The sequence below is a fragment of the Gouania willdenowi genome, chromosome 5, assembly GCF_900634775.1.
Source record: "Gouania willdenowi chromosome 5, fGouWil2.1, whole genome shotgun sequence".
Lineage (NCBI taxonomy): Eukaryota > Metazoa > Chordata > Actinopteri > Blenniiformes > Gobiesocidae > Gouania > Gouania willdenowi.
This window is the reverse complement of record NC_041048.1, coordinates 37,867,928-37,889,371: the sequence shown is the minus strand read 5'-3', so window position 1 is coordinate 37,889,371 and position 21,444 is coordinate 37,867,928. Positions and strand designations below refer to the sequence as shown.

Genomic DNA, 21,444 nt, shown 5'->3' with positions numbered 1-21,444 from the left:
ATCCAAAGCTATTCATCACAGAGTTGGATTCAGTGAGGAAGATTAGGAGTATTTGAATAAAACTCATCAACCTTTATTTTAATTGGTGTTAAAGAAGATTGTCTGTGTAAAGGCAGAGGTGTGTAAAGAGCACTGATATATTCTACTCAAGTAAAAGTACTTTTACTTGATTGAAATTGTACTCAAGTACAAGTAAGTCATACAATAAATACTAATGTACAAGTAAAAAGTAGCTCAATTGAATAGTACTCAGATGTAGAACAAGAGCCCAATCTATGCATGTTTGTAATGTGTGACGGAAAAAATATAAATCTGTCATTGTGATTCCAACAATCAGCTCTGTGACACTTGTAAACACACACTCACTCCCTCTGTTCACTTTTGTCTTAGCAGTTATTTTGGCAGCAAACTTTGATTTACTTTTAGTCATTGAGTTTTGACTAAAATGTCAACATTTAGTCATCAGAACTATATCAGTTATAGTTTAGTTTATGTCGACTAAATATGTTACAGATACTCAACTAAAATATAAATCATTAGTTTATGCATTTTTGAAATATTCAGTTAACAATAATCAAAGGTGTAAAGAGTACTGATATATTCTACTTAAGTAGAAGTACTGGTAATTGATTGAAAGTGTACTCAAGTACAAGTAAAAAGTAGCTCAATGAAATAGTACTAGTTATTTTCACCCCCCACATTTATTTTTGGTCATAAATCTTGCCATAGTTCCCTTGCATACAGTAAACATCTCATGTATGAACTTAAAAAGAAAAAAGATGAAATATTTCCCAATTGGAACTTATTTTATTTTCCACAAAGGCATCTGTATAATGTAAAATGTTTGTCAAAATGTACAATTTATTTTGTTTATTTATTTTTTAATAAAATAAATGATCATGCTCTAATTACAGTAACATTTATGAACTCTAAAACAGTTCCAGGCCATATGTTAAACCACAACCTGAACCAAAGAAAGTGGCTTAGTTTTGATTGGAAATAGCACGACTAATAACGCCAATTAATTCAATTCACTGTTTTTTGTTGTTTTGTTTTTTTCTATGGTTCTGTGTTTTCTATTTGTAATTTTTGTCTTGCGATACAATAAATAAATAAATAATATAAAATAAATTACACCAATTAATTCAAATAATTTTAATTAATTTAATTAATCAAATTTTTTATTGATTTTCAGTCCAAGTATAGCTACATTTATGAACTTTAAAACTGAGAAAATAATCAGTATTTAATGCTGTTTTGGTGCCGTACATTATCTGATTGGTCAAAAACTCATAATGTTCGTTGATCATTTTAAAACCAAAAAAAATAACGTTGTCAGTAATGGTTGGTTGTAGAAAAGTAACAAATTACTTTACTTTTTTTTAAAAAAAAACATACTGAACTACAAATAAAATTACTGATTTTCAAATATGCTTTAAAAAGTACAAGTATCCATAAAAGCAACTCAATTACAGTAACGGGAGTACTTGTAATCTGTTACTTTCACTTCTGGGTAAAGGTACTCGGACGCTCAAAGACTCACAAACTAAAAATATACACACACCAGTTTCATGTCACGTAACGGATGATCTGACAGTTTTTTAAAAAATCCTCCAGACTTTGACATGAAACGGTTCCATCACGGCTTTAAAAGGCCTCAGATTAAGATTTGTCAGGATAGCGTGACTCCTTTAGAGAAGCTTGTGAGTTCTGAGTGGACTCACATCTGCCCTATGACGCTTTGACTTCCACCCCCCCACACACCCCCCCTTTCTTCTTTCTCACTCTGACAGCAAGTTGTTGCCTTTTACGCTCCGTCTTTCTCAAAAAGACCTTCTGAAATGACAGTGCAGGATCAAAACCAGCAGCTGAGTACCTCGTCTCACAGTCGATTTACTCTCCCATGGGGCGACGGGGTGGGGTGGGGGTGGTGGGGTGACTGCACTACACTTCTCTCCCTTTTTCTAACATCGGCAGATAGATGGATGAAGGTGTTAGAAGAAGAGGTGAATGCAAAGGGATCCATTTCAGTGTAGTGGCTTGGATTGGTAATCAATATGCAAACACATCATGGTCATAACACTGTCAGAATGGGGGGGGTCACTATCAGCACTGCACATTAATCAGTAAGTGAGTAAAGATTTTGAGCTTTTGGCTGTTTTTTCGTTGGAATGACATAAGATATTTTTGATTACTGTGCACTTTTGTTTACAATCTTCCCTGATTTATTGTAAATCAGAGATCTGCAACTTTTATCACAGCTTGGGCCACAAAAATAATGATTATCTAAACCATAGGCCACATTACACATTAGCGATAATAATATAAGCATTTAGAAAAATGACCGATCTATGCATTGATACAGGAAAAAACATTGGATGTTTGTTCTTGTTTTGTGTATTTGTTGTCATTTGTAAATTTTCCTGTTATTTTTGTGTATTTTGGTTGTGGTTTTATGTTTTCAATTGTTTTTGTAGTCATCTTGTCTGTTTTTGGAGTAATTTTGTGAATTTTTGTTGCCCTTTTGTGTATGTATCTTTATTTTTGTAATTTTGTGTGTATTTGTTGTTGTTCTATTAATTTTCCTGTAATTTGTCTATCTTTACTGTCGTTTTATTACTATTTTTTTCAACTTTTTTTGTCGCCATCTTGTGCATTTTTAGAATCATTTTGTGAATTTGTGTTGGCCTTTTCATGTATTTATCTTTAGTATTGTAATTTTTTGTGTATTTGTTGTCATTTATATATTTTCCTATTTTTGTATATTTTCCTGCTGTCATTTTGTATTTTAAAATTATTTTTTGTCATCTGTGTTTTTGGAGTAATTTTGTGAGTTTGTGTTGCCCTTTTCATGTATTTATCTTTCATGTGGCTCATCTTTGTTTTCAGTGCTTTTTAAAAATTCTCTGAGGCTCTGCTGTCACTTTTCAGCACACACACACACACACACACACACACACACACACACACACGGTTATTTGTTCAATTTAAACCAATGCATGTTGTCCTCTGCTCTTTTCTCCTGAGTCTAATGTGACAATGTCTCTTTATAATGACAATATAAGAGCCAAGGCAAAATAAATGCTGCTGCATGAAGCGTTGAGAGCATCTTGCCAAAAGAAATTGGCTTAAAGAAGAAGGCATTGATGGTAAAGAATTACAAAAACAAAATCTGCTCCTTAAATGTGCAATGTGTTGGTGATAATCAGTCCCAGTGGTGTGTTTTATTTATGTATTTGTCCTGTTGTTAACTAAATGTGTTCAGAGTTCATATTTATCATTAGCTTCTGGTAAAAAACACATTTTGCACAACTGCGTAAATTGCAGAAATATAGTGTAACTTGCTCTTGCGTCAAAGATAAAGTATCCATCATCCATTTTCTGACCAGCTTGCTCTGTTTTCAGGATCGCGGGGGTCTGCTGGTTCCTCTATCCAGCTTTTAGTGGGCGCTCGGTGGGGGTACACCCTGAACATAGCACCAGTCCATCACAGGGCAACACACACACACATTTACTCCCACTTTCACCTTGTTATTCAGTTTACCTTACAACCTCCTTATTTTCTGCATGTGTGTATAATTATTATTATTAGAGCTGTTTTTATTTATTCATTATATGCCGCTCTTTGCCTTTCTAATTACTCCTCAGGGATAAGTAAAGTGTTTTTCTGATTCTGATTTTATTAATGGAAAGAGAAATATCCTAAAAGCTTTGTTAGAGCCCGATATTTAACAAGACCAGAAATGTTGTGAAGAAAAACAGTAATAAAAGGCGAAATATAATAATATAACTGGCCAATAATGTAACAAAGGTGCTGAGCCCAAAATGTAAAAACATTTTGCCTTTTTTTTTGTGTATATATATATATAACTATTTTTCTCTTTATATTTATATACATATCTAACTCACTCTATGATGTAATAAATTGTTACTCTAGGGCAAAAAAGAGGAATTGTACACAAATGATTTGTCGCATATATATTTTACTTAGATATTTTCAACTACTTCAGACCTATCCATAGATATTAAATGTATTCTAATTTTCAAGTTTGTATGGACTCTTTACCATGAGAACCTCAATTTTTTTTTCAGCAGGAAAAACACAAAATATGCAGTATTTTAAGAAATGACGGCCAAAGTGAAATATTTTTGTTAAAAGTGCCTGAGATTGACCCCGGCAGACCCCCGCAACCCTGAAATAGGGACAAAGCGGGTCTAAAAATGAATGGATGTTACAGCCTTGACCGTGTCATTAATTGAGCGAAATTTAATTTATTGCATTATTTGTGGCACCAGGACATTTTTAAAGAAAAACATTACACGTGTACACCTTGTATATAATTAACCTAATAATACCTAATGCAAATGTCTCTCGTTGATAGTCATTACACCTAAAACATATTTTCCCTTTATTTTGAAAAAACATTATCATAAGTCATGATTACACTATATGAAAAGTATGTGGTTACAATGGGAGACAATGGGGCAAATTTGGGCACAAGGTAACTGTCAGGATGATGCATGTCTTCTTTTCTATACACTTCTAATACGCAGGACTTTAGAATCAAGGAAATAAAAAAAAAAATACAACTTTCATACAACTAGCTGTAAAAATGATACAGATAAAAACATCCAAAATGTCATTTTTGGTCACAAAGATGCTCCGAGGGTTTACAAGCCTTTAAAGTGTTAATATCATGGTACCATGATCAGGATCACTGATACAGATAACTGCCAATATCTGTAAAAGACCATGTTTGGGCACCTGGCAGAGGTTTGTGTTCTCCTGCATCTCCAGTTGGATTAACCATGACATCATCAACTCACTATTACATTCTTTCATGAATGCAAATATAATTCAATACAAATGCATTTGTCTCACTAGAATTAATGGTAACTGTAAAGCCTTGTTGTTGGGAATGAATCATTTTTAACGGTGAGGGAAACACTTTGATTGCTATTCATTTTAAGATACAGGCTGATTCCAAAGCATTATGGCATCAACGACCAACTGCTGATTGTAGTACAGATGGATGAAAGCTCCATAATAAATATGCAGTGTAGCACTGAGAAAGGCTAATGAGGAGAATAACATATAATACAGATTTTTATGATGCGTAACGATGGGATTAAATATGTAAACATACAGGAAGTCCTTGACCCTGATGTTGCTCAGGCCGCAGGTGTCATTTCTTCATCTCGCACCCATGACGATGAGCAAACGTTCCATGTAGCTTTAACAAGGGGGGATGTGAGAACTCAAAATCTTCAGTTTACGTGATTTTTATTGAATTAAGTCGCTAGGATTAGGAATTATTGGACATAAGCATCCTCGGAGCGTAATCATTTAAGGCTGTTTGGAAAATAATCCACACATCATCCATTAAATAAAGCCTACGCAGTGACACAGAGTAGAACCAACACACAACCGTCTCTCTGCATCCTACAGCATGACTCAGGTTGATCATAAAGTGACGCTGCATTAACTATTTTTCTCTTTCTTCTTTTCCTTTGGAATATTGTCTTTTCCAAGCTGGTAAAAGTCACGAATCCTGTTTTCAAAGCTCATGAAGTTTAGTTTCGTTTTATTTCAAGCACACAGTGAAAAAGTGTACAGTACGTACAACATACGACAATAATCCACAGAAAACAGAAAAATTCCCTGCAGCTCAAAAAGGAGTGGGATGCAGTTTAACACTTAATAATTCCCACTCCCTCTTCCAAAGTCTTAATACAATAGCTTACTTCCTTTGGTTTTATCCACTTTCTTACGTAACACAAACACATACAGTATACAGTCTCTTCATACATTTAAACAATATGTTAACAACAAAAATTCCAGTTAAACCAACTCATTTTCCTTCATTTTTTTAACATTCAAAAAAATTTCTTTAAATCTTTTTCTAAATTGTTTTAAATTTGAACGTTCCTTGAGCTGCTCATTTAAGCTGTTCCACAGTTTCACCATGTTTACGGAAACACAAAAATCTTTCTTCCTACTGTGTACCATCGGTATTATGAAATAATAATTCCTCGTAACATACATTATACCCTCCTTCCCTCTGAGTAAATAACTTTTGTACATTTTGAGGTAAATCATTGCACTTTTTGTGTGTGTGTGTGTGTGCGCGCGTGCGCGTGTGTAGACGCATCATTGTGTGTATTACTGTCTGTCTCTGTGAACAGCGGTGTGGGATGACGGAGTGGGCGTGTCTTACTGCTACAGCAGTAACGCCCATAATCAGAGAATTTTTTGAATTTTCCTCCTCGTGACAGGTCAGCAGAAAGCAGGGGTTTAGTTGCTCTTTAAGAACAAGTACAATCACTGATTTTGAAATATACTTAAAAAAAAATAGAAATACCCATAAAAGCAACTCAGTAACGTGAGTACTCCATGAGTAATCCATGACTTTCACCTTAGCTACGATGAGCTTCTACAGCCGCTCAGTAGCTGCCGTCTAGACTTTTAATACGAGACATGAAAGAAAACCACGTCGTCTGTAGCGCCGTTTCAAACTATACGTGCTATGCTGATTTAAGTGTGGAAATGTTGTAATAATTGAACAGATCTACTTTAGAGACTTACATCTACTAAGGTAAACAGAGCAGTTCTGCTTCCTCCAACTTCCATAAAAAAGAAACCTGACAGTTTTTTTTTTTAAACTTTAAAATGGAGTTTGCATTTAAGTCACAATTTAGTGCGGTTCCTTCCCTCATTTTCTTTTTGAGCATCACCTCCAATGTCCTTGTCGTCTTTCTTTAGATATTTTTCTCTTCGTCTCCAGTCTTCACATTCAAACGTGTTTGTGCCTCTCTCTGCCGTCCTCTCTCTGTGAGCTGACAGTCCTTTTTTTTTTTTTTTTTTTTTACACTCTGCAGTAGCAACAGCATCTGATGGAAAGTGACATTTTCACAGAATCCTGGGAGAGAGGGAGTGAGTGGAGGTGATCTCTCCTCCTTCCTCAACAAAGTGCTCCTAATTGCCCACTTGCATTTGTGAGCCCAGACGCCAAACTCATGCAAATCAATAACTGCTAACGGATAAAGCTGAGACTCGGGATCCTGACCCGCACCCCCCCCCCAACCCCCAGACATGTGCATGCATACAAATGTCTGCACGTAAATGCAGATCTATGAACTTATATTCACATTTGTCAGTGCCCAATCCTTTTGCAGGCCTGATCGTTTTGGATCCTTTCAACGCAGGCGCGAAACACATGTTTGTGTATTATTTTAAAGGTTGAAAATGTATGTTTTGAGTAAATTCCAATTCAATTTGGTTTTTATTTTATTTTCTGTTTGGTTTTTGATTGTCAATTTTGTGTATTGTGTACATGTAGTATGCATGGTACAGTGTACAGGGTGTCGTATACATGGTATAGTATGCATCCATAGGTTTTTTTTTTTTTTTTGTTTTTAATTAGCAATTGAAAACACCACGAAACAGGAGCATTGCCCCGCATTGCGGTGTTCAAAAATTTTCGTTACAGTTTTACCAAATTCATTCGAAAAAATGCAATTTTTAATAAAAATGTACATAAGTATGGAGGTAGATTTGTATGGAAGTAAATTTGTGCCATCAGAGTTTTAATTCATGTTTTTAAAGCTGAATTTTTTTTTCAGACTTTGAATTTCAAAACCATCAAAAGTTTTAGCATGTTTTATTTAATTTTTTTTTCGTGACACTTCATTATTTTTTTTTTTAATTTTGAAAAAATAAATATTGCTTCTATTGTTCAATCAAAAAAAAAACTTTTTAAACAAAAATAGTGTTGAAATGCAATTATTAGGGTCTCAAAAATGTTTTGCATTTTAACACTTTTTTCTTTGATTTTTGATTGGAGTAAACGTTTTTGATCGAAGAGGTTGTTTGGTTTGAAGGGTTTTTTTTTTCTTTTTTTGATTGTTCTTTTCATTGAATAATAGACACAATTAAATCTACCTCCATACATAATATTCACATATTTTAAGTGCCAAAAGTCAGTGACTGTTCAAAATATATATTTGTTTTTTTTAAAAATACAAGGTATTTTTTTTTATGTGACTTGGTTCTTCTGTTGCGCAATTCTTTTTCACAATGTAAATGGTGAAGCGACACTGCTCCCAGCAGTTCATGTATGATACTGCAGCAAAAATGAAGCAGAAAGCGACCGCCGCCCTAATTTTATCATGACCTTACAACATTAAACTAAAAATTTGGATTTTTTTTAGATTTCTTTTTCACAGTCAGCTTCACAGAGCTAAAAAAAAAGTAAGAAGAACTCAGGCGAAGCTGCTTTCGTCTTGTAAATAACACTATATAAATATATTAGGGACGTAACGATTAATTGTAAGGCAGTTAAAAATTGATTCATAGGTATCACGGTTCACATCTATATTCTAAAAATTGAATTGCAGTACTTTTTATATATTTATCCCTCTCTTGTTTAACAGTGTAGGCTGCGGGCGAAATCTGCTACTACTTTCTTTCTGGCCACCTTCTACTCTTAAAGATGTTCATATTCCTTACCCCTTTAGCACCGAAAGAATATCTGTAATATTACGTAAATATCTGTAAAGGTCATGTTTTTCTATTAGCTCTGTCTGCTAGCATAGCATCTCTTCTTCACTGCTAGAATAACTACATGCCAACCGACCACTGGGTTACCAGTGCCCTCCACTGGTCCAAACAAATATCTGACGTAAATACAATGCATTGACTGTTTTGTTTTTTTTTTTAAAGTCCAATTGTTAAGGCACAAAAAAACATTTTTAGTTGCGCTTTTAAAAAGAAAAAAAAACTATTATGCCGTTTTGCATTGTTTACTATAGAACCAGAATTTAAATTAATAGGCTTATTTTTCATTTGTATTATTCCTTTATTTATTTTATTCAAGATTTATTTTTAGTTAAATTTCATTGTTTTGAATAGTTTATCAAAGGATTCTTTTGACAATGAAAAATGGAAGGAAGATAGTACAGTATTTTCTATTTTTTTTTCCCAAAAAAAAATAAAGGAGTATTTTTCAGTCATCATTTGACTACAGTCCCATTTTGTAAAATAAATCGAGAGACAATCGTATTGTGAATCGAATCGTATCGGGCGTTGAGTGAATCGTTACATCACTTATAGAGATATATATATATATTTTTTATTTTTTTTTACAATAGTTTTACTGTGTTTTGGACTAAATGCTGGAATTCATTGGATCTTTGAATGTCTTGGGAAGATTTTTAGACCACTGTTGGTGGAATATATGGATTCAATAAGACATGGCATTGTTTTATAGGTGAGGAGTGCTGGCTTGTTTATGTCGCTACTTTTTTTTTTTTCAAAGTTTGACAAAATAATTGACTGTGTTTGCTGTGATGGTTGTGTCTTAGAAGGGTTAAAAACGGATGATTCTAAGCTTTCAAACGGCATATGATACTTGTGATATGCTGCTGTATTTGAGAAGCATTTAATCTCACTATTTCTGTGCTGTGGCTTAAATGATGTGTAATACAAGGACAAATGGAGAGAACATTGAGGCATCAAGGCAGCCGTGGCGCAGCTAAAGGCTGAAATAATAATGGCTGCTGGAAATGGCAGAAGCTCTAGTTCTGCTCCTAAATGGACCTCGCAGAGCTGGAGCTTTAAACGCACAGAGGAAGAAACGGGCCAGCGTCGACTAGAGGCTTATTGAACTGATTGTGTTTGTGTTTCTGTAATGGCTCTCCCTTTAAAGCTGTTTGCCATGGAACAGTAAATGTCAATGCAATTTAGAAAAGTCTGATTGACTTGTTTCAAGTTCTTAACGGAGTTTGTTCCCTTCTGGCTCCTCTCAAGTCCTCCTCCTCATCCCTTTGATATGTTTTTGTGAATTCATTAGCAGTAATAGGCTTACATAGAACCATGGGTTGGCTGTAGGTGCTTTTATATCATGTGTGTAAAAAGACCTTGAGAAGCATTTCTTTGTATTTTAATGAATGTCACTTGTTTATTTTTCTCCTATTTTTTGTTTTTTTTCTCCTTGGTTTGACTTCCTCTAACATCACTTCATTTTCAGAGGATTTTACTGACTGAAATTGAGTAATTTCAACATTATTGTGCCATAGTTTGCACCTCTACGTATACATAAAATACAACAAATGTAAGAAACCGACCATATCTAAGCAATAAGTGAGAGATATCAGTCCCATCATCATTATACCTTTAAATTTCCTAGATTTTGTGACCAATTTCTATTTAATTAAGGGAAATAATTTGAGGAAAATTCAAGAATTTTGAGTTTTTTCAACTGTTTAACATCTAAAATGACTGCAATCATTTCAATATAAGCACCAGGAAAACTGTGAGCCCATGCAAATATTGTTGAGTTTCATTTACACAATGATTTATGTTTTCTCTGTCATTTTACTTTCTGCTATGGGCCGAAGTGGATGCTCCAAAGGGCCGGATTTGGGCCCCAGGCCATGAGTTTGACACGTGTGTCCTAACCTGCTGTGTCTATCTCACCACAGGCTCGTCTGTGATGCAGGTGACGGCCACAGACTCAGACGACTCCACCACAGCCAATGGGATGGTGCGTTACCGCATCCTGTCCCAGACGCCCCACAGTCCCATCCCCAACATGTTCACCATCAACAGTGAGACTGGAGACATCGTAACAGTGGCCGCCGGCCTGGACAGAGAGGTCAGTGTGAGCCGTGTCATTGGCTATCAACACAGCAACTAACAGCCCTCGCTTTCATTTTCTTTACCCTGAAGTAAATGCAAAATAAGACTCCAAAAACACACAAAATTACAGAAAAATGTGTGAAAAGATAATAAAAATAAACAAAAATGCAACTAAAACACACAAAATGACAATAAAAATGATAAATGACTGCAAACACACGTTACGACAACAAATACACATATATAACTACAAAAACACAATATGACAAGAAAGATGTGCAAGACAATGGCAAAAAAACTATAAATGCACAAAATGGCAGAAAATACACAAAAATGCAACAAAAATAAATGAACTAACCATAAAAATACATACAATTACTCCAAAAACACACATTATAATAAAAAAAATACACAAATATGACCACAAAAACACATGACAAAAATTACACAAAATTACTTGACACAAAAAGAAGACGACTCCAGAAATACACAAACATTACTCCAAAACTACAATACATAAAGATAATTCACAAAACTACAATTGGAAAACCACATATAATATGACAGAAAATACATTAAAAAGCACCAAAAAGGCATTAAATTATGATAACTATAACTTAAATGTACTGCAAATACACAAATATGACTATAAAAACACAGTATGACAAAATAATTACTTAAAAAACACACAAGAGGATAACAAAATGACTCTAAAACTACAATATGAAAAAAAAGAATGCACAAAAAAGCACACATAACTACAGAAATTGACACAAAAAGAAGACTACTACAAACATTACTACAAAATTACAATTGGAAAACCACATAACTACAAAAATGGAAAAATGACTTTAGAAATTTACAAAAACAACAACAAAAATACACAAAATGACAAAAATTCAATTGAAGGCAAAAAATACACTAAAGGACAGAAAAACCCAATATGATGAGAAAAAAGTATGAAATTACTTGGAAAAACTCAGAAAATGACAACAAAAACACAATATGACGAGAAAAATGCACAAAATAACTTGAAAAGCACATACAACGATGACAAAAATACACAAAAATGACTCCAAAACTACAATATGAAAATGGAATGAAAAAAAATTACATAGAAAACACACAAAACAACTCTTTTGACAAAAAATATATATATATACTCAAAATGACAATAATTAACAAAACAATTATAGTAGACCAAATGACATCATGAATACTTAAATTACTTCAAAAACACAATATGACAACAAAAATTCACACAATTACTTGGAAAAACACAAAAATCACTCAAAAACTAGAATATGAAAACAAAATGAACAAAATTACTTGAAAAACACAAAACAACAACAAAAACAGACTAAATGACTCCAAAAGTTATTGGATAAACTCACAAAGTGACTACAAAAATCACAAGCAACAAAAATACACAAAAGTACTTCAAAAACACACAATTACTCCAAAAATACACATAAAAAAGACATTTCCCATTATTGTGTGACCGTATGCAGAAGCCAGGTCACACTCGTCCTTCCAACGGTCGAGCTTTGCAGCGAGAGCCTCAGGAAAAGTTTAAAATGCTGATTTAAATCATTTGAGTACTGTGTGAAATTCAATGGCTGTTTTTTGAAACCGATTGAATATTTCCTTCCACCATTACTGTGTCCAAATATTTTCATTTGACTAAGAAAAGCTTAATACACACTGAAGGTCAGTTCACAAAGCTAACTAACATAGCTTTACATGTGTTTTAACCACGGTTGAGAACAATAATGCCTGTTTATGGAAACCACTTAAATGTACAAAAAAAAACAAAGTCTGGTCATCCTGAAGCTGTTAGGCTGCAGCTGATGTGTTTGTTTATGGGATGCAGTGAAGAGATGATTAGCATGAAGGACATGGGTTTGAATCCCTGTGCAGTTTATAATCAAAGACTGGTCCGTTTGGTTTTTTTCGCTGTAAAGTGAAACTTCCTCGTGTTTACCTCAGTGCGGAGGGCAGGATAGATTTGTTGTGACCACATGAAATCAGCAGCTTACTGCTGAAAAGGTCAGGGCAGCGTTCGCTCTCTTTTTTTTGTCTTCTTTTGTCCAACACACGGCTGGACTTTTATGATTCGGTGCTACTTTTACGACCCACACACGCCCAACAGCAAAGCATACATCCATTTCATTTGATCATTTTCTTTTTTTTTTTTTCTTGTAACATTTCTTCAAACAAAAATAGGGGAAAACCGCTACTACTTGGATTTGGATTTGTTTATTAACATTTAAAAAAAAAAACTAGCTTTTTCACAAAGAACAAAAGAAATCTGACATTTGAACAAATTCATGTGTACATATATATATAAATACACAACAAAATACACACAAATATAAACAAAACAAGCATTCATAGGCGTACATAACATCAACTTGTCCATCTGTCTATAAGACTCTAGTCTTTGTACTGATCTATGGTAATAAACTTATTTTGTAAAATCTATTTATGTATGTTGTTACTACTTTTAAGTTTAATATTAAGACTGTTCCAAAGGGATTAAATCCCCACAAACTGAGATGCACATGATTATCAAAGTTGTCCGGAATGTTCTCTTTTTAAAACTTAATTCCCCCCTGCAAATCATATTCCCCTTGTCTATTTGAAAAAAATCATAATTTTTTTCCATTGTTTCAAAAAGCCAAACTGGAGTTTGCCAAAACATACCTGAGGAGGCCAAAATCCTTCTGGGAGCATGTCCTGTGGAGAGATGAGACCAAAGTAAAGCACATCATTGTACTGTTTACAAAGAAAATAACACGGTCCCTATGGTCAAACATGGTGGAGGTTCACTGATGTTTTGAGGGTTGCTTCAAGGTTGCTTCTGGCACCAGATGCTTTGACTGTGTGCATGGCATCATGAAATCTGAAGACGACCAAAGGCTTTTGGGGCACAATGTAGAGTCCAGTGTCAGAAAGCTGGGTCTCTGTCAGAGGTCATGGGTCCTCCAGCAGGACAATGACCCAAAGCACCCAGAAATGGCTTAAGGGGGCCCGTGTTATGCCAAATTGACTTTTCTGTGCTTTAAACATGATAAAGTGTTATTAGGGCTTCATACACATGCCCAACGTGTTTTTTTCATTGATTCCATCAATCATTAGTTAGAGGGTGATTTGCTCCTTTCTTACTGCAGGGTGAGCACAAACACCTCGCTCCAATTTGATGACACGTTCCGACTTTGATGACAAATTTGACGCGGCACTGAGCTGGAGAAGCCACGCCTCCAGGAAGCTCTCTGCTGTAATTGACATGTAAACAGACACGCCCACGAAGGTGAACATTTTGGCGTCCTTGGTGCAGTGCTATGTATGTATTTTTTACAGTCTATTTATCTATCGGTGAACGCCCCGCCCCCACGTCTCGTGTTTATAAAGCAGCATGAGCTCGGCTATAGAGTGGGTGGGAGGAGGGCGGGCCGTCCTCTGGCCCTACGTCACCGTGCGGGGAGGAGGAAGTCAGTGTCCCGTCTATAGACACGCCCACTTATGAATATGCATAAGTAGGAAGCAGATCAGCCTGTTTGTGTAGAGTTGGTCTGAAAGTGACTTTTCAGAGACTACAATTCTGGACAACAGGCGAGTTTGGGAAAATAAACCTCAAATTCTATGTTTTTGGGGTTCTTAGAACAAATGGAGATGGGAGAAAAATATCATGACATGGGACCTTTAAGACAAAGCGCTGGAGAGTTCTGAAATGGCCAGCAATGAGTCCAGACCTAAATTCCATGGAACACCTGTGGAGAGATCTCAAAACAGCAATTGGGAGAAGGCACCCTTCAAATCTAAGGGACCTGGAGCAGTTGGCAAAAGAAGGGTGGTCTAAAATTCCAGTAGAGCGGTGTAAGAAACTCACTGATGTTTACAGAAAGCGATTGATTTCAGTTATTTCTTCCAAAGAAACACTGAACCCCAAGTTGCTCCCAGTGGTTGACTAGCACCTTCCATGGCAGCTGTGTCCAATTGGTGTGTGAATGTGAATGAGCTGTTATGTAAAGCACTTTGTGACCTCTGTCTGTGAAATGTGTTATATACTGTAAATAAACATGACTTACTTTATACAGTAGACAATGAGCATTCTGCCTTAAGATTCCATTCACAGTATATAAACAGATACAGCACTGGCAAAAGGATCACCTCAACAAACATTCAAATGCAATATTTACACTATTTACAATTGCAATTACAATTATTAACAGTTTTTAAAAATGTAACTTCTTACATCCTGCAGCTTTCACAGAGAAGGAATTCTGTTCAAAGGTAGAGGACCTAAAGTTCACGTAGTCTCCTCTGGAGGAGGCTTGCCTTGGTCTAAGTCCCGCCTCTACACAAGATTTCACAAACTCTCTCAGGGGCCGTGGGGCCAAATCATGAAGAATTGTATCCAGACTGAAATTTTCAATTTCAAATAATTTATATTTCTTCACAATGTTACAGTAGTGGTATGAAATAAACAGGTTGAAACGTGCTCTATAAACAAAATTTGATTTGATTATGATTAGAAATAAAAAAAAAATGAATACTAAGTGTTACAAAAACAGTTTGTTTTGCATTCATATTCCTGAATATTCATATTCCTTTATATATATATATATGTCACTTTAGTTTAGGGAACACCTATTAACCACTAATTAGCTGCTTATTAGCATGCAAATTAGTAACATATTGACTCTTAATTAGTCATTATTAAATACGTATTAATGCCTTATTAAGAGTTTTCCCTCAATAACTTCCGAATTCTAACTTGTTAGTAGTAAGTAGGGATGTAACGATTAATCGTAACGCAGTTAAAAATCGATCCATAGGTATCACGGTTGATACTATCCACAAGTGTAGCCGGCGGGCGGAGTTTGCTAATACGTTCTTTCTGGCCGCCGTCTACTCTTATATATGTTAATAAATGATTCATTACCCCTTTAGCACCGAAAGAATATCTGTAATATTACTTGAACATGTCACGGTCCGGTGTGGGTGTGGACCCAAATGCAAGGAGAGATGGAGGCAGGATAGAGGCATACCGTTCTTGGAACCAGTCCATGTTTATTTCTCAAAAGCAAATTCCAAAATCCAAACTCAAATCCAAAACAGGGGAGCAGGAACAGGGAGCAAGACCAGACACAACTGCACACGAAGAGGGAGACAACGAACCTGACAACATCAACGAACCAGCAACCACACTGTGACCAAGCACTCAGTTAAATAGTGGAGGAGGCCTGATTAGGAATGGACCACACCTGGGTGAAAACATGAGGGAGCTAATCAATCACCAAGCACACAGACATCACTGAGGGGTGGAGCCACAAACAGGAATCCCTGAAACACAGACAAGAGTTAAGCACAAACCAAATAAACAAAGACAGAATAACTAAACTAACCAACAGAACATGACAGAATATCTGTAAAAGTCAGGTTTTCTATTAGCTCTGTCTGCTAGCATAACTTCTCTTCTTCACTGCAAGATATCTGCAAACCATCCGACCACTGTGTTACCAGCGCCCTCTGCTGGTCCAAACAAATATGACGTAAATCAGTGCAATCACGGTTTGTTTTTTTTAAGTCCAATTGTTAAGGCACAAAATACATTTTGAGTTGCACTTTTAAAAGAAAAAGAACTATTATGCAGTTTTGCATTGTTTATTATAGAACCAGAATTTAAATTAATAGGCTTCATTTTCATTTGTATTATTCCTTTATTTCATTCAAGATTTATTTTTAGTTAAATTGCATTGTTTTGAATAGTTTATCAAGGAATTCTTTTGACAATGAAAAATAAAAGGAAAATAGTACCGTATTTTCAAGTTTTTTTCCCAAAAAAAAAATTTGTCTACAGTCCCATTTTGTAAAATACATCGTTAGAGAATCGTATCGTGAACCCAGTATCGTGAATCGAATCGGGAGTTGTGAATCGTTACATCCCTAGTAGTAAGTATGGAAGTTGTTGTACATGAATTACGATCTCAACATGCTAGGGTTAGGGTTAGGATTAGGGTTAATGTTAACCCTAATCCTAACCCTAATCCTAACCCTAATCCTAACCCTTTTTGGACTGCAAGACTGCCATTAAATGTATAATAAGGCATTAATAAGACTAGGGCATTAATCAGTACTTAATGATGACTTGTTAAGAACCAATATGTTGCTAATGCTAATAAGCTACTAATTATTGGTTAATAGGTGTTCCCTAAACTAAAGTGTTACCATATATGTATATATATATATATATATATTTACTGTTTTTACTATGAAAAACGTGATGAAGTGCATCTCCTAATGTTTCTATTCTGAGACGTCCCACTGGTACTCTTGGCACTGGTGCTGGTTTGGCAGCTCTTAGGACGTAGAAACTTGATTCTGCCAACAGTAAAGTGAACATATTTAGAAAACAATTGTGGACAAACACAACGGAAGAGATTAAGTTGCTGACATTAGAATAAACCAATCATCTCCTCCCAGTTTCCCAGTGATCTGACACAGGACGACACAAATGAGGCTAATGAATGCAGGCCAGTCCGTGTCCCTGGTCCCCATAGTGAGTCTGCAGCAGGAGCAGCTGATGTGAAAAGAGGAAAAGCTCATTAATCTGGACACCGTCCCACCTGCCTCTGATCCTCCCACTAAAACTGGGACACACCTGGAAATTCACCCACCTCTCATCGCCAAATTAAGGTCACCAACAACAACAAAAATATGTGCACATATGCAAATGTTAATCTAAGGAGCAGCAAAGATGATGTGTAGATGCTAAAGCATGCACGTGACTCCATTTTTAGCATGTTAGCTTATCTGCATCCATCACGCTGCCGTCCAATAGGAATATTCGTGTGCTAATTAAAGGGGGATGCAGGTTCTACCATGGTGGGGTGTGCAGGAGCTCCATGGAGGTTAGCCTGTTATTACATAGCTCTGACACCACTGATTAGCAATTATGTTTCGTCACTACCAACCCATAACCGTCACAATTTCCTCCCCCGCACGCTAACAAGCTCTGACACCGACGTTTGTGTTATTTACACAGGTTTTAACGAGTACACCTTCGTGGTGCAATTGTATTTGTTATTGTTTTGTTTGGTAGACTTTGGAAAACTTTATTTAGATTTGTACGGTAAGTTACAGGAGCTTTTTTTTTTTTTTTTTTATCCTCGTATTTAAGCTAATCTAATACTAAAGAACCATATTCAATCCAGTCATCATAACTGAATGCAAAAAGCACTTGGACATAGTTTGTGTTATGTATCTCGTTTATTGTGATAAACTTGGAAACTACTACTACTGCCCTCATTAAAACTGTGTAGGCCTATTTTTTTTTTTTTTTTTTTGGTAAAAGTCTGTATCATACATTTACTGTGATCTATTGTCTATTGTAGTGGTGTCATACTCATTTTAGCTCAGGGGCCAAATACTGAGCGGGTTGATCTTAAGGGGGCCACAGATTTTATGCAGGAAAATGAGTAATTGCAACATTATTGTGCCATATTTTGCACTTCTACGTCTACATAAAATACAGAAACCAATCATATCTAAGCAATGAGTGACAGATATTAGTCCCAACCGGATCTTCACTTTATCTGATTAAAAGTTGTACTTACTTCCACCTGAGTCTTTCCTTCATCCTGTCACAATATCATGTTATAATTTGAGAAAATGTAAGTATTTTGTAATAATTTTGAGTTTTTTCAACAGTTTAACATTAAAAATGACTACAGACTACAGTGATATACAGTAAGTAGCGGGAAGAGTCCCCACAAATATTGTTGAGATTCATTTACACAATGCTTTCTCTGTCATTATTACTTTCTCTTGCGGGCTGAATTGGATGCTCCAAAGGGCCGAATTTGGCCCTCAGGCCATGAGTTTCACACATGTGGTCTATTGCCTCGCACCAGCAACACAGTCGACAGTCAGTCACCAGGTTACCTGCATACTACTTGGTTCGTAACACGGCAAAACGATTCTGAAGTGAGCAGCATTTTATGAGATCAAACAACCACAGACAACAAATTCAAATGGGAACGATGGGAGAAAACTGCAGGTAGAAGTCATGTGTGCTGAAATACATCCTAAACAGTCCTATCCTCTGTGTGTGGCAGCCTGATCCAGAACATGCTTTATTCACTGTCTATTTAAGTTGCTTCAAAGGATATGTTTATGTAAAAATGAAATCCTAAAGTTTTGAAAGTTGAAAAGTCTTTAAGAAAAATGATAAGATGCAGGACTCAAAACAACAAACGCGCTGTTTCCAGTGACTCCTTCAGGAAAAAACCAACAACAACAACAACAAAAAACCCAATCCTTAGAAATAAAGAGCTTTGTAATTACTGCATCATTGTCACTGCAGTGATTCTCAACTTGTGGGTCGCGACCCAAAGCTGGGTCGCGGACCTGTAGTGAGTGGGTCGTGGACAGCTTGTGAAAAATAAATGAATACTCAACATCTCTCATGTTAGACAGGCATGCTGTGAAATGCATGTTGCACAAGAAAATATATATATTCATGTATTAAAAAAATATTCTATATTCGTGTTCTCAACAGCTATTTTTGAGAAACAAAAATTTTTTGGTTGAATTCTAAAAAAAAAGTGTTTGATTTAATGACTGTGTGGTCCAGTTGAGAACCCCTGGTGTAATGGATAAATATTCCTGCTAGGGTTGTCACGTTACAATTTGTTTCACCTCTGATACGATATCGATATTGCATCCGTGGATATTGGCCAAAACCGATAACGATTCGATCTTCTATCAGAGTAAATCATACAAACTCATTACTTATTTTGTTGTGTGGAATGTTAGAAAAGCCTTAATCATTAGCTTAAATGCTGAACTTACAACTGAGCAAAAGAATACAAGTATTACTAATTCTTTTTTTTTTTTTCAAGACCAAAACATGAATAGATATTCCAAAAAAATTGTACTTCTCATAGTGTTTGTGATTGACATTGTGGAAAAAAAAAAAGAGAAGAGGTTTGATAAAGTGATTTTATGTAAACAGAGAACAACAGTCAGCAACAGAAACCGTCCCATTTATTTTTAATCAATGGGTAACATAAAAATGTTTAATCTTAAATATAACAATGCTGTACAATTAAATAAATAAAAAAGAACACGCTGAAAAATAACCTTAAAGTGTAGCTAAACCCCTGGTTTTTGCTGACCTGCAACTTGAAGGGGGGGAATAAAAAAAATATCTTGATTATGGGCGGGGCTCCTGGAACAGATAAGACACGCCCAGTCCAATTGATGCTATGTTAACTAGCTACTCAATACTCAATATACCCCTCTATTCACAATTCTCTAAGTTCAACCTGCTCCCACAGATTACAGAGTCCACAGGTGATAGTTTTTATAAAAGGGGCGGAGCTAACAGTGACGCACAATGGTCCAATGACATCACAGAATCTTGTTCTCAGCCAATAGCGAAATTCCATTTTAAAAGCCTGGTTTCAAACCATAGATCGCAGTCACTGTTACATTTTACAACTAAATACGACAAATTTAAATAAGTTGACTAAAATGTTGAGAGTTGAATCAGAATCAATCAACAGTACTACTTCATACAAATACATATGTATTCAGCAGAAAAAAAGTGGTTTTGGGGTTTAGTTACTCTTTAATAATCCATTAAATAAATGTATGTATTATATCGGAGATCTTAGACGTGGGCCGCGATATAATTAGATACTGGGTTTGTTTGTTTGATTGGTTGTTTTTTGCTGACATTGGACCAATATCAGTTACTGCATCAGGTCTGCTTTTATTAGTTCCTAACGCTCTCGGGGCGACTACAACTCTTTAGCTGAATAAGCTTTGTCGTCTCATGTTCTGCTGTGGAACCGAAAGCTTTTGCTTTCAAACATGTTGGTGCCAGAAAGCTTTGGGCATGAGCACATTCATCACGCTCAGGTTTGTTTAATCACGTCCTGTGTTCTGGATTGTAAATCTCAGTTGGACAATTAATTAAACCCTTTGGTGAAAATCCCAATGTTAGCTGATTTTATTCAAATGTGACGCACAACTTTCATTCTCCATTGTGTGTTGCTGAGCGGTTTGTGTAACTGTGGAGGCGTATCTAATCAAGTGGTTTCTGAGGTTATTTCTGATTTACTTCCTATCTGAGTCAGTGTGCAGAGGGATTCATCAAGCTTTTAGTGTGGAGTGGGCAGCTGACGATGAGTCCTGTGTTCACTTTACTGACCTTCTACCTCCAATTCAGCTCATTTTATCTTCCTACTCAAGCAATAGATACTACTCCAGCTTCGTAAATGTAGCGCTCGGCTTTTAACTGACAGATGCTGACAGTCGGTTGAAAGAAATGCTGCTTTACAGACAGAAAGCTTGGAGTTATGGCTTTATGTCATCCCGTAGAAGTGGGTTTACTCTCAATTGTTGCTCTTTTTTAAACTGTCACAGCTCTAAAGGTGCGTTCACCCCAAAAGCGACTAGATTAAGTTCAAAATCAATGTCAATGGTGTGATTCGCGTAGTTCCAGTGACTCAATTTAGGGTGAGTCACTGGAAGTCGCTCAAAATTGTAAATTTTTTACTTTTCAACCGACTGCGAGTGACGTTGTGTCGAGACATCAAATCGGCAATGAGTTTCTCTTTACGTCACTTCCCTGGTCATCACGACACTGGAGAAACGTTGGGTTTTTCCACCGAGAATCTCATGAACCCAGAGACGACGGCATTTTTTGGATTTTGAAACGGGCTTTGAAGTTGGCGGGGTAAATGAAGCAATGACGCAAGCAAAAATGTTCAAGCAACGCATCACAGGCA

General features: G+C 35.9%; 1 protein-coding gene across 3 annotated transcripts in view; it reads left to right on the top strand.

The window, feature by feature from the left end:
* Positions 1-21,444, top strand: part of cdh4 (cadherin 4, type 1, R-cadherin (retinal)) — a 383,532-nt gene that overhangs the window by 327,478 nt on the left and 34,610 nt on the right. For all 3 annotated transcript variants that reach the window (XM_028447500.1, XM_028447499.1, XM_028447501.1), the window contains one exon: positions 10,483-10,655. In XM_028447500.1, coding sequence (XP_028303301.1) covers positions 10,483-10,655 — 173 coding nt within the window. The remainder of the gene's footprint in view (positions 1-10,482; positions 10,656-21,444) is intronic.